The 12167-nt window shown below is 40.1% G+C and overlaps 1 protein-coding gene and 1 non-coding gene across 2 annotated transcripts in view; both read left to right on the top strand.

Moving 5' to 3' along the window:
* The window catches only part of Abhd3 (abhydrolase domain containing 3), a 58656-nt gene extending 47014 nt beyond the window's left edge, over positions 1-11642 (top strand). The window contains exons 6-9 of the mRNA XM_008826969.2: positions 4541-4714; positions 5350-5398; positions 5478-5643; positions 10787-11642. Of these exons, the coding sequence (XP_008825191.1) occupies positions 4541-4714; positions 5350-5398; positions 5478-5643; positions 10787-10965 (568 nt within the window). The 3' untranslated portion in view covers positions 10966-11642. The remainder of the gene's footprint in view (positions 1-4540; positions 4715-5349; positions 5399-5477; positions 5644-10786) is intronic.
* LOC115069243 lies at positions 1010-1194 on the top strand. Its single transcript, XR_003848519.1, has one exon. It is a non-coding gene; the product is annotated as a U2 spliceosomal RNA (small nuclear RNA).
* Positions 11643-12167: the final 525 nt, after the last annotated feature.

Here is a 12167-nt window from a genome sequence, read left to right as displayed (position 1 = left end):
AGGCTGGCCTCAAACTCCCAGAGATCCACCTGCATCTGCTTCCCAAGTGCTAGGATTAGATTTTACTTTTTTTTTTTTTTAAATGTATTTTTGAGACAGGGTCTCCCTGTAGCTCCAGCTATCCTGGAACTCACTATGTAGACCAGGCTGGCCTTGAACTTACAGAGATCCGCCTGCCCCTGCCTCCCAAGTGCTGGGATTAAAGGTGTGCGCCACCACACCCGGCTAATCATTATACTTTTTAAAATTTTTAATAACTACATGATTAGAAATGAATAGAAAACTCCAGACACATATAAAAGGAAAAACAAGAGTATCAACCAACTTCCATAATTATCAACTCATGGATAATCTTATTTAATCAGTATCATCCTTTTCATTCCCAGCTCTGATTGTTATGAACTAAGCCTCAGTAGTCCTCCGTTACTATTTAAGATGGGATCTGATGGGACTGGATAGATGGCTCAGTGGTTAAAAGCACTGACTTCTCTTGCAGAAGACCCAGGTTTAGTTCCCAGCACCCACATGGTGGCTAACAACTGTCTGTAACGCCACTTCCAGAGGATCTGAAGCCCTCTTCTGACTCCCTTAGGCATTGCATGACTCAGGTGCACTTACACACATGCAAGCGTAGCACTCAAACACATAAATAAAAATAATAAATAATTTTTTTTTAAAGGTGGAACTGGTGTGAAGAGATAACTCAGTGGTTAAGAGCACTGTCTGCTCTTGCAGGGGGCCTGGGTTCAATTCCCAGCATTCATATGGCAGCTAACAGCCATCCATAACTCCAGTTCCAGGGGATCCAACACCCTCTTCTGACCTCTGTGGGCATTGCACGACATGGGTGTACCCACCTACATGCAGGCAATACATGTACACATAAAAGTAATAAATAAAAAAAATTTTAAAAAGATGTGACTGAGTAGAGCACCTGCATAGCATGCAGGAGGCACTGGGTTCAGTACCTAGCACCACAAAATAACAAATAGGTAAATAATTCAGCTGAATTACTTCTTGGCCTTTGGGCTACGATCAACTATAGAATCTATTCTTTTCATCTTAATATCTGATACATTCTCTATCCAAGGATAATATATTATGTAGATTTCTGGAGATGGAACAGGAGTTTGGTCTGTCTACACAATTGCATTGTTCTAGTATTGCAACAACCCCAGGGGTGGCACACACACACAAAAAAATGTCAATGTGTAAATAGTTCAAGTGGTATCTCCAAATGAAGAGGTCCCTCTTAAAAAAAAAAAAAAAAAAAAAAAAAAAAAAGCCATGACATTTTTATCACAGCTGAACAAAATTAACAGTAATTCCAAAGTATCACTAAGTATTGAGTGTTTCACATTTCCCCAATTGTCTGTTCATTTGATTTTATAGTTTGATACACAGGTGCCAGAGAAAATCCACACTTGGGCTTGGTGTTAAATCTCTTAACCATGAATTCTTTCTCCATCCAGCTTTTTTTTTTTTTAACCTTGGAGTTTCTTGTTTTTCATGAGGTGAGAAATGAGATCTTTATTTCAAAATAAATCAACTTTTGGAAGGTAGCTTCTTGGCATTTTTTTTCTCCTGAGTAATAACCAGGATTTACCCTTGAGAATTTGGTTGTGCCTATTTCTGGGTCTTTCTACTTTGGAGCTTCCTTTCCAACCCTTCCGATTTGTGCATTTCACCAGACTCCAGACATTATCTGACCTGGCCTCCAACCAAAGAGTAAAGTCACTAAAATAGAATCCTAGGACAAAGTCTTTGCAGGACAGAAAGTATCCTTCCAGTGGCTTAGTGAACCACAGCACTATATGAAAGTCATATAGTCATTTGTTATCAAGAGTCATTTTTAAGAGGTATGTGTTGGAGCACATCTGTAATTCTAGCACTCCTGGAAGCTAACGCAGGAGAATTGCAAGTTCCAGGCCAACCTGGGCCAGATCCTATCTCAAAAATAAAAAAACTCATTTTCAGGGCTATCAAGATGGCTCAGCAGGTAAGGGTGCTTGCTGTCAGGTCTGATGACTTGAGTTGGATCTCCAGGCCCCACATGATAGAAGGAGAGGATAAACTCTCAGAAATTGTCCTCTGACATCTGGAAGCAAGCGCAGGCACACACACACACACACACACACACACACACACACACACGTACACACACACAAAATGTAACTAAAAATCAGTTTTGAAAGCTAAATGTCATTGTCAGGCATGGTGGCCCATGCCTTTAGTCCTAGCACTTGGGAGGCAGAGGCAGGCAGATCTCTGTGAGTTTGAAGCCAGCCTGGTCTACATAGCGAGTTCCAGGCCAGCTGGGGCTACAGGGAGACCCTGCCTCAAAAAGACAAAAAAAAAAAAGGTAAATGTCCACTTTTTGTTGAAAATTTCATAACATTCACCATGTGAGGCTCTTGGAAACACAATATTTTCTTAGTGTCTTGTATTTCAGAACCTGGACTATTGGAGAAACTGTACAGGAAACAGAATGAAAGCTGGAGTAGCATGTCATCCTGTCTCTTAGATTGAAGTGTTAAACTTAAACTCCATTGAATCCCATTCTTGTCCAACTCTTACCCAGCTAGAACTTGGATAGAATAAAAAATTTTGATAGAATAAAAGAAACTGGGGAAAGTATGTGATAGGACATAATAAGGAAGAGAAAATAAGTTATTTTAGAGGCCAAATGCTCTACCACAATTCAGAAACTCTTAACTCCAGACTGGAGAGCCCTTCAGAGACTTGCTGTAGGGCACAAGGTGTATGTGTACAAATAGTGACCACCCAGACTAAGGCTCTCAGGGGATGCGATCCAAACACCACTGGTAGCAGTTTTACAAACTCTCCAGGTGATCCCATTGTGCAGCCACATTTGAGACCCACTCAGGATGGGTATCTCTCACGTTCTTATGATTTACTCCATAGAAGACACATAGATAGGGATAAATGGGATTTGTCCCATTCACAGATTAGTCAAATGCAAGATAAATATATATGTGTATGAGTCAGGCATAGGGGTGTCACTTATTATCCCAGCATTTAGGGATGGGAAACAAAGAGTGCAGGAGTGCAGCAAATTTGAGACCTCGTCTATATAGCAAGACCTTGTCTAAGAAAACAAAACAAAATTTTAAGGAAGAATATGAATACAGGCCAGCAACATTGCTCAGTGGGTAAAGACACCTGCCACTAAGTCTGATGATCTGAATTTGATCCGTGAGACCTACATGGTGGAAGGAGAGAACTGACTCCTGCAAGTTGTCCTTTGATCTCCACTCACACACTGTGGCACACATATGTGCCCGTGCACATACACACAAACGTGTGTGCACGCACATGAAGTTCATATATATATATATATACTCTCATGTTCACAAATAAATAATAAATGTAAAACTAATTAAGACTATGAAGGTGCTGGAGAGGTGGCTTAGAGTTTAAGAGCACTGGCTGCTCTTACAGAGGACCTGGGTTTGGTTCCCAGCACCCACATGAAGGCTCACAACAGTCTATAATTCCAGTTCCAAGGATCCAGCATCCTGTTCTGGCCTCCCAGGCACTGCATGCACATGGTGACCATACATGTGGGCATAACACTCATACACATAAAATGAAAGATAAATATTTTTTAAAAGAATATGAAGCCTGGCATGGTGGCACATGCCTTTAATTCCATCTCTTGGAAGGCAGAGGCAAGTGAATCTCTGTGAGATTGAGTCCAGCCTGGTCTATAGAGCAAGTTTCAAGCCAGCTGGGGCTACAAGGAGACCCTTTCTCATGAAACCAAAACCCAGACAAAACAAATCAAAACAAAAACACCAAAACCAGACTATGAACATAAGGAAGCACAAAGATTACATGTATTCCTTTCCGATATGAAGCACTTAACACTAGCTTGGAGTGATGTTCAGGCCTTGTGCTGGATAGCTTTAGTGTCAACTTGACACACCTGGGTTGAGGGAGCCTCAGTTGGGGAATTGCCTCTATTGGACTGGCCTGTGGCCACGTCTGGGACATCTTCTTGGTGAGTGATGTGGGAGGACCCAGCCCACTGTGGGTGGTGCCACCCCTGGGCAGGTGGGCCTGTGTTGCATAATAAAGCTGGCTGAGCAGGGGCCCTGGGAGCAAGCCAGTAAGCAGCATTCCTCCATGGCCTGGAGGCTCCTGCCTCCAGGTTCCTGCCTTGAGTTCCTCCTACCTTGGGCTCCTGGATGAACTGTGACCCGGGATATGTAAATTAAATAAACCCTTTCCTCCCCAAGTCTGTAGTGGTCAGAGTATTTTGTCACAGCAATGAAGAACAAACTAGGACAGGCCTGTAATCCCAGCTGTTGGGAAACTAAGTAGGAGGATCAGGTGCTCAAGATTATTCTCAGCTACACAGTGAGAGTTCAAGGCCAGCCTGGACTCCACAAAACTCTATCTCAAGAGAAGTTACTTGCTGGTTACTGGCTTATATGTGATATCCATAGTTGGAAGTGAGATACCTTGAGAGCTGAAACAAACAAGTCACCAGATCTCTTGTTTCTTCTCTTTTTAGAATGCTGCTTCTGAATTACTTGGGCAAAACTGGGCCCAAAACTCCTTTGATGGCAGCTGCAACATTTTCAGTGGGTTGGAATACTTTCGCCTGCTCGGAGTCACTGGAAAAGCCACTAAACTGGCTGCTTTTTAATTATTACTTGACAACTTGTCTCCAGTCTTCAGTTAATAAGTAAGTTATATTTAAAACTTTTTGTCTCCAGGGTCAGAGAGATGGCTCAGCAGTTAAGAGCATTAGCTGCTCTTGCAGAGGACCTGGGTTCAGTTTCCAGCACCCACAGGATGGCTAACAACTATTTGAAACTCCAGTTCCAGAGGATCTGATGCCCTTTTCTGACCTCCACAGGCATTGCACACATGTGATGCACTTACATATATGCAGGCGAAACTCTCATACACATAAAATAAAAATAAATAAATAAGTAAATAATTTAAAGGCCTTTAAAACAAATGTCAGTATACTACTATATCTGATTAATCAAAATTTAAGGGATTTTTTTCATTAAACTTTTATTTACGTATTGTATGTGTATGTTTGGGCTCCCCAGGGTGTGTGTGGAGGTCAAAGGACAGCCTGTGGAAGGGTGTTTTCTCCTTTTGCCATGTGGGTCCTGAGGATCTAACTCAGGTCAGGCTTGAGAGAAGGTGCCTTTTTTACACTAAGCTATCTCATTGGCCCCGCAAATATTTTTTGAATACTAACTTTGCTCCTTGTGCTACATTATTTAGTTATTTACTATTATGTATTTTCAGTATGCTTAAAGTAGAGATGGCATTAACTTTAATTTTGAAATTCTTTTGTTCCAGGCACAGGCATATGTTCGTAAAAGAAATTGATATGGACCAGGTCATGAAGGTAAGAAACAAGCTTTTCTGAGTTCTTTTGTTTCCTCTTTGGGATTCAAGAGTAGTTAAACTTTATTTTTGTCTTTCAGGCTAAGTCTATCAGAGAGTTTGATAAACGATTCACTTCAGTCATGTTTGGATACAGAACAATCGATGATTATTATACTGACGCAAGTCCAAACCGTAGGCTGAAATCAGTGGGAATTCCAGTGTTATGCCTGAACTCTGTGGATGATGTTTTCTCACCCAGCCATGGTAAGTTAATCTCTACATACGTTGAGATGAATTAACTTTTTTTCAAAGATTTATTTTTGTTTATCTATATATGTGTATATGCCACATATGTGCAGGTTTCCATAGAGGCCAAAAGAGGTCATAAAGTAAAAGACAGTTTTGAACTACCCAACATGGGTCTTAAGAACTGAACTGTAGTCCTCTGGAAGGACAGCAGGCTGTCTAAACTGCTGAGCCTTCTCTCCAACCCCTGAATTAAGTTTTAAAATATTGTTCTTTTAAAGAAAATACAATAATAAAAATAAAAAATCCAATGATGTAATATTTTCTATTACAATTTTTAAAAAATCTAGCCTGGTATATAGTAGTATGTGCCTATAATCCTAATACTCAGGAGGGTGAGGCAAGAAGATCAAGCGTTTGAGGCCAGCCTGAACTATGTTGAAGGGCAACCTAGGTTAGTGAGACACTATCTTTTTTTTTTAATATTTTATTTTTATTTTATGTGATGAGTGTATTGCCTGCATGTATGTGAGTGCACCCATGTCGTGCAATGCTGCAGAGGTCAGAAGAGGGCTTTGGATTCCCCTGGAACTGGAGTTAAGGACAGTTCGTAACTGCCATGTGGGGGCTGGGAATTGAACCCGGGTCCTCTGCAAGAACATTCAGTGCTCTTAACTGCTGATCCATCTCCCCAGCCCCAAGATACTATCTTAAAAAATTAAAAGCCAGGAACTGGAGAGATGGATCAGCAGTTAAGAGCACTGACTGTTCTTTCATAAGACCCAGGTTCAAATCCCAGCACCTACATGGTGACAAACAACTGTCTATAACTCCAGTTCTAGGGGATCCAATGCCCTCTTCTGTTCTCTGTGTGCACTGCACAACACAGGTGCACTTACACACATATACATAAAATTAAAAATAAAAATAATAAATAAAAAACAGGAGCTTCAGGGATGGAGAGATGACTCCACAGTTAAGAGTCCTGGATGCACGTGGAGATGACCAACATTCAGTTCCTAGCACCCAGTGGGCAATTAACAACTCTCTGTGGCGCCAGTTCCAAGGAATCTGATGCCTTTTGCTGGCCTCCATGGGCATTGTATGGATGCACTTACACGTACACAGGCAAAACACTCACACACATAAAATTTTAAAATAAATAAAATGTAAATAACTCAATAGACATAATGTTAAGTAGAAATTAAATTATCTGAATGACATAAGCTTATAATTCTGTTAGAATTGTTTGCCTTTGGGCTGGAGAGGTGGCTCAATGGTTAAGAGCACTGGCTGTTCTTGCAGAGGACCTGAGTTTGGCTCCCAGCACCCACATGGCAGCTAACAACTGGCTGTAACTCCAGTTCTAGGATATCTGATGCTCTCTTCTAGCCTTCATGGGCATTGCATACATGGGTATATTTACATAATGCTTTCAAGACACAAACATAAAAATATAAATATTTTTTTTAAATAAAATGAGATTTTCATGCTGTATGTGGTAGTGCATACCTTTATCTTTTTGGTAGTGAGCCTGAGCCTTTAATAGCTGTGCCAGTTCTCCAGCCCAGTGGTGCACACCTTTAATCCCAGCGCTCAGGAGGTTAGAGAGGTAGGCAGATCTCTGTGAGTCAGAGGCCAGCCTGGCTAAATAGAGAATTCAAGGTCAGCCAGTGCTTCATAGTAAGACTTTGTCTCAAAAAAAATTAGATATTCATAACTTAGTATCAAAATGTTTCAGATCTTGGGGGGGTGGAAAGATGACTCATCCATACAGAGTACTAACTGCTCTTGAAGAGGACCAAGTTCAGTCCCCAGCACCCACTTGGTGGCTAACAGTTGTCTTACAACTGTTTGTAATTCCTGTTCCAGGAGCTCTGATGCCTTCTTCTGACTTCCATGGGCATTGCACTTATATACACATAGGCAAAATACTCAGACACATAAAGTGAAAATAATAAAAAAATGTTTTAAATGTTTAATTTAATTTAAATTAAAACTCTTAACTGTTTTTAGAGTTACTACCTGTTATCAGAGACCCAGGAGGAGTTAGAACACTCCGTATTTTGCTTGTTCTCATTTAAACTTTTATTCCTATCAAATACACTGTTCTTTGAACAGATTAAGTCATGGTATCTTTGTTTCCAGAGAACCCTGTCATCACACACCTCTTCTTCCTCAGGTTCCTATAGAAAAGAATTGGACATTTTTCTTCCCAATCATCCTGGGAGAACTTGAGACATTAGAAACACAATGACCTTGAATATTTCAGTGATGGAAGCAAATGTGGGCTAAAAGGTCATTTTTTTAAAAGTCTAGTTTTGGGGCTGGAGAGATGGCTCAGCAGTTAAGAGCACTGATTCTTTCGCAGAGGACCCGGGTTCAAGTCCCAGCACCCACATGGAGGCTACGAACTGTCTTTAACTCTAGTTCCAAGGAAATCCGAAGCCCTCTTCTGACCTCCGCACATTGCACAACACGGATGCACTCATACATGCAGGCAATACATTCATACACATAAAATTTTTAAAAGTGTAGTTTTTTTCTTTGAATTACTGTAAAATATAAAATTATTCTAAAGCTAGCTTTTGTGATCTCTTAATGAAAGAAATATGAAATTTGTAACAATTATATCCACGCATTTTTCATCTATTGAAAGAAATCATATTAACTCAAAAATCAATAGGATTGACCTCTAACTTTATTCTATGAAATTTTAAGGGTTTTTTTTTTCTTGTTTTTTTGTTTGTTTGCTTTTACTTTTTATTGTGTAATGGAGGGTGGGGGGATTACATTTTAGCCTTCCCACCCTCAAAATTTAAATTATTACTGAAATTCCTGGTAATCCCCTTTATGATCTCCAGATGGACTTTTGAAGACAATATAACCAGGAAAACTAAAGCATTCTTCCTCTAAACACAGACAACATTATTTATATTGAGGGTAAAAGTTATACTAGAGCCAGGCGTGGTGGCACGTGCCTTTAGTTCCAGCAATCGGGAGGCAGAGGCAGGTGGATCTCTGTGAGTCCGAGGCCAGCCTAGTCTACATAGTGAGATAGTGAGTTCCAGATCAGCTGGGGCTACAGGGAGACCCTGTCTCAAAAAGATACCCCCAAAAAATTATACTAGAATTTATCACTAAACGAACTTTATTTTTTCCATTCTTAAATGTCTTTAGTAAATATCTCACTGCCCTGGTGATTTCTTGTTCTTAATTTCTTGTAGTATACAAGCCTTTAAACTGCCCTTGGATTTTCTGCACCTCTCTTGGCACTTGAGCAACTGAGAAGTAATACTACTAGCCTTAAGAGTTTTTATTTATTTGTATTTTATGTGTTTGCCTGCGTGTATGTAAGTGTACCATGTGTGTGCAATGCCATAACAGACAAGAAGAGGGCGTTGGATGCCCTGGAACTGGAATTATAGATGGCTGTTAGCTTCCATATGGGTATCTCTCCAAGGCTCTTTTGGGGGGTGGGGGGGATGGAGTTGGTTTGTTCATTTATGAGATAGGGTCTCCCTGTAGCCATAGCTGGCCTGGAATTATGTAGACCAGGCTGGCCTTGATCTCACGTAGATCTGCCTGGCTCTGTCTTCCAAATGCTGGGATTCAAGGAGATGCACCACCATGCCCAGCACCTGTTTATTTTTGAGACAGGGTTTCATTGTGTAGCCCAGGTTGGAATGGAACTCTTGATCTTTCTCCCTCAACCTCCTGAATGCTGGTATTTCAGGCTTGAGCCACTAAGCCTGACTCAAAAAATACTTTATGAGGTGCTGGAGAGATAACTCATGGTTAAGAGCTCTTGCTGCTCTTCCAGAGGACCTGGATTCAGTTCCCAGAACCCACATGGCAGCTAACAACCATCCATGACTCCAATTCTAGGGGATCCACACCCTCATCTGACCTCCGTTGTTACTTAACACACATGGTGTACTTACATACATGCAAGCAAAATACTCATACACACATGTAGGTAAGTGCACCCATGTTGTGCAATGCCTGTGGAGGACAGAAGAGGCTGTTGGATCCCCTAGAACTGAAGTTATAGACAGTTGTTAGCTGCCATGTGGATGCTAGGATTAGAGCCTGGGTCTTCTGCAAGAACAACCAGTGTTCTTAACCGCTGGGCCATCTCTCCAACCCCTAAAATAATATGAAATTTTTTTCTCATTATTTTCCCCCTAAATACTTTTAAAATTTTTTCCCAAAAGACTTCATTAAAAACAGTTATAGTGGGTGACAGGTGGAGCTCAGTGGGTAGTGTGCACTTGTGTGATGTATGTGTGACCCTAAGTTTAATCACAGCACCAAAACACAAAATTACTCTGATTACATGCCTACTGTACATATTATAAAAATGTTAGAAAATCCCAGGGGCTGGAGCGATAGCTCAGCCATTGAGAGCACTGACTGCTCTTGCAGAGGACCCAGGTTTGATTCCCAGCACCCACATGGCAGCTACAAACTGTCCTTAACTCCCAGTTCTGGGGGAATCCGAAGCCCTCTTCTGATCTCAGTGGCATTGCATGACATGGGTGCAGTCACTTACATGCAGGCAATACACTCATACACCTAAAATAAAAATAATCCCAAAAGTGTGTGTGTGTGTGTGTGTGTGTGTGTGTGTGTGTTGATCACCCATCTTTTTTCTATTTAGCCATAGATAATTTTTGATAGCTAGAACTTATGGCCTCTGACTACAGATCAGAAAATAAAACTAGCTTTATTATCTCTTAAATTATATTATTTGCATATTTTTCTTTAGATAAGGTCTAATGTTTCCCCATCCATTTTTTTATAGTTCACCCACCGAGCCATCTTACTGGCCTAAGAATCAGCCTATATTTTTGTGTTATATTAAATCTTAGATAAATAACAGTGTAATACATGACTATGAGTATGAATTAATATACAAGTATAGGTGGTTGGTTGGTATAAATTGTCAAACTCATTTCATTTAGCCACACTCATTACAAGTATTTGTTTAATGGTATTTTTGTTTATATTGATTGGAAATGATAAGATACATACTTTTCCTAACAAAAGTTAATCTCTCTCCTTGTCTCCCTCTCTTCCTTTCTTCCTCTCGCCCCCTCTTCCCTGCCCCTTACCCACCTCTCCCTCTGCTTACTGAGGCTCTTTTTTATTCCTCCAGCTATCCCAATAGAAATCGCTAAGCAGAACCCTAATGTGGCTTTGGTCCTTACTTCCTACGGAGGCCATATTGGTTTTCTGGAAGGAATTTGGCCCAGGCAATGCACTTACATGGATCGCGTCTTCAAGCAATTTGTGCAGGCTATGGTTGAGCATGGACATGAACTCTCCAACATGTAGTTCTCTGGGTACATTATTTTCAAGCCACCATTGTGAAGGCACTCAGCTTAGTGCACACATTTTAACTACTGTATATAAAGCCATTACGCCAGCAGATGGGTGAAGAGGTCCAGAATGACATGCAAAAACTACTTTTTAGGGAAACAAACAACTTTGTAGCAAGAAACTAAATATAGTTTAGATTGTTATGTCTGTAGATTATATTTTTACTATGCCTTACCAAGTATGACCTTAAATAAAGTAGTCCTTATATCCATGAATTGCACTTAACCAAAACTATTGTGGGAAAAGATTTTAATTCCTCAGGGTTTTAATTTAGGCTAGTATTTTTTTAGATTACTCAGCTGAGGTGACTTAATAGTACTTTAATAACTGTTAAGAGATTTTTGATTATTTGAATGTAAGTTATAAGATGGCACATTCCTAAGGATATTTATACTTTCATGATAACATGCTGAAAGAAGGTAGTGTGCCATGTGCTAAGTGTTCTGTGTCCTGACTTTAAAAGGCAAGTGAAACAATGGCAGACTGACTTCTATACCTGCTGTTTCACTCTGACAATATTAAATTAGGGCTGATTTATGTTTTATAATTATTATAATTTACATGCTTATTTTTAAAATAGTATATGTGCATACATATATCATTATATTAAAATAAATTCTATCATTTTAAATGGTTTCTTTGTGAGTTTTTATCTAGTAAAAAAAAGAAAAGGGATTCAGGGCTAGAGAGATGACTCAGAGGTTAAAAGCACTGGCTGTTCTTGGTTCTTCCAGAGGACCCAGATTTGGTTCCCAGCACCCCCATGGCAGTTAACACCTGTCTTGTAGCTCCAGTTCTAGGGGATCTGATGCCCTCTTCTGACCTCCTTGGGCATTCCATGACACAGGTGCACTTACATACATGCAAGCAATGCACTCATCCACACAAAATTAAAAATAAAAATTTTAATTTTATATATATATATATATATATATATAATTTAAAAGGGTCCAGAAAATAATCCCTATAAAATAACATAATTTATTGATGTATTAGTAAGAAAAATGAAAACTGTCTATATTTGTCACTTTTCTGTTGCTGTGATAGAAACACTGACCCAAGCAGTTTATAGAAGGAAGAATTTATTTGAGCTTACGGTTCCAGGGGAATTACAGTCCATCATGGCAGAGAGGCATGGTGGCAGGAGGTGGCTGGAG

The sequence above is a fragment of the Nannospalax galili genome, unplaced genomic scaffold (genome assembly GCF_000622305.1).
Source record: "Nannospalax galili isolate Female #2095 unplaced genomic scaffold, S.galili_v1.0 scaffold511, whole genome shotgun sequence".
In the NCBI taxonomy this organism is placed as follows: Eukaryota; Metazoa; Chordata; class Mammalia; order Rodentia; family Spalacidae; genus Nannospalax; species Nannospalax galili.
This window is presented reverse-complemented; position numbering and strand designations above follow the sequence as displayed.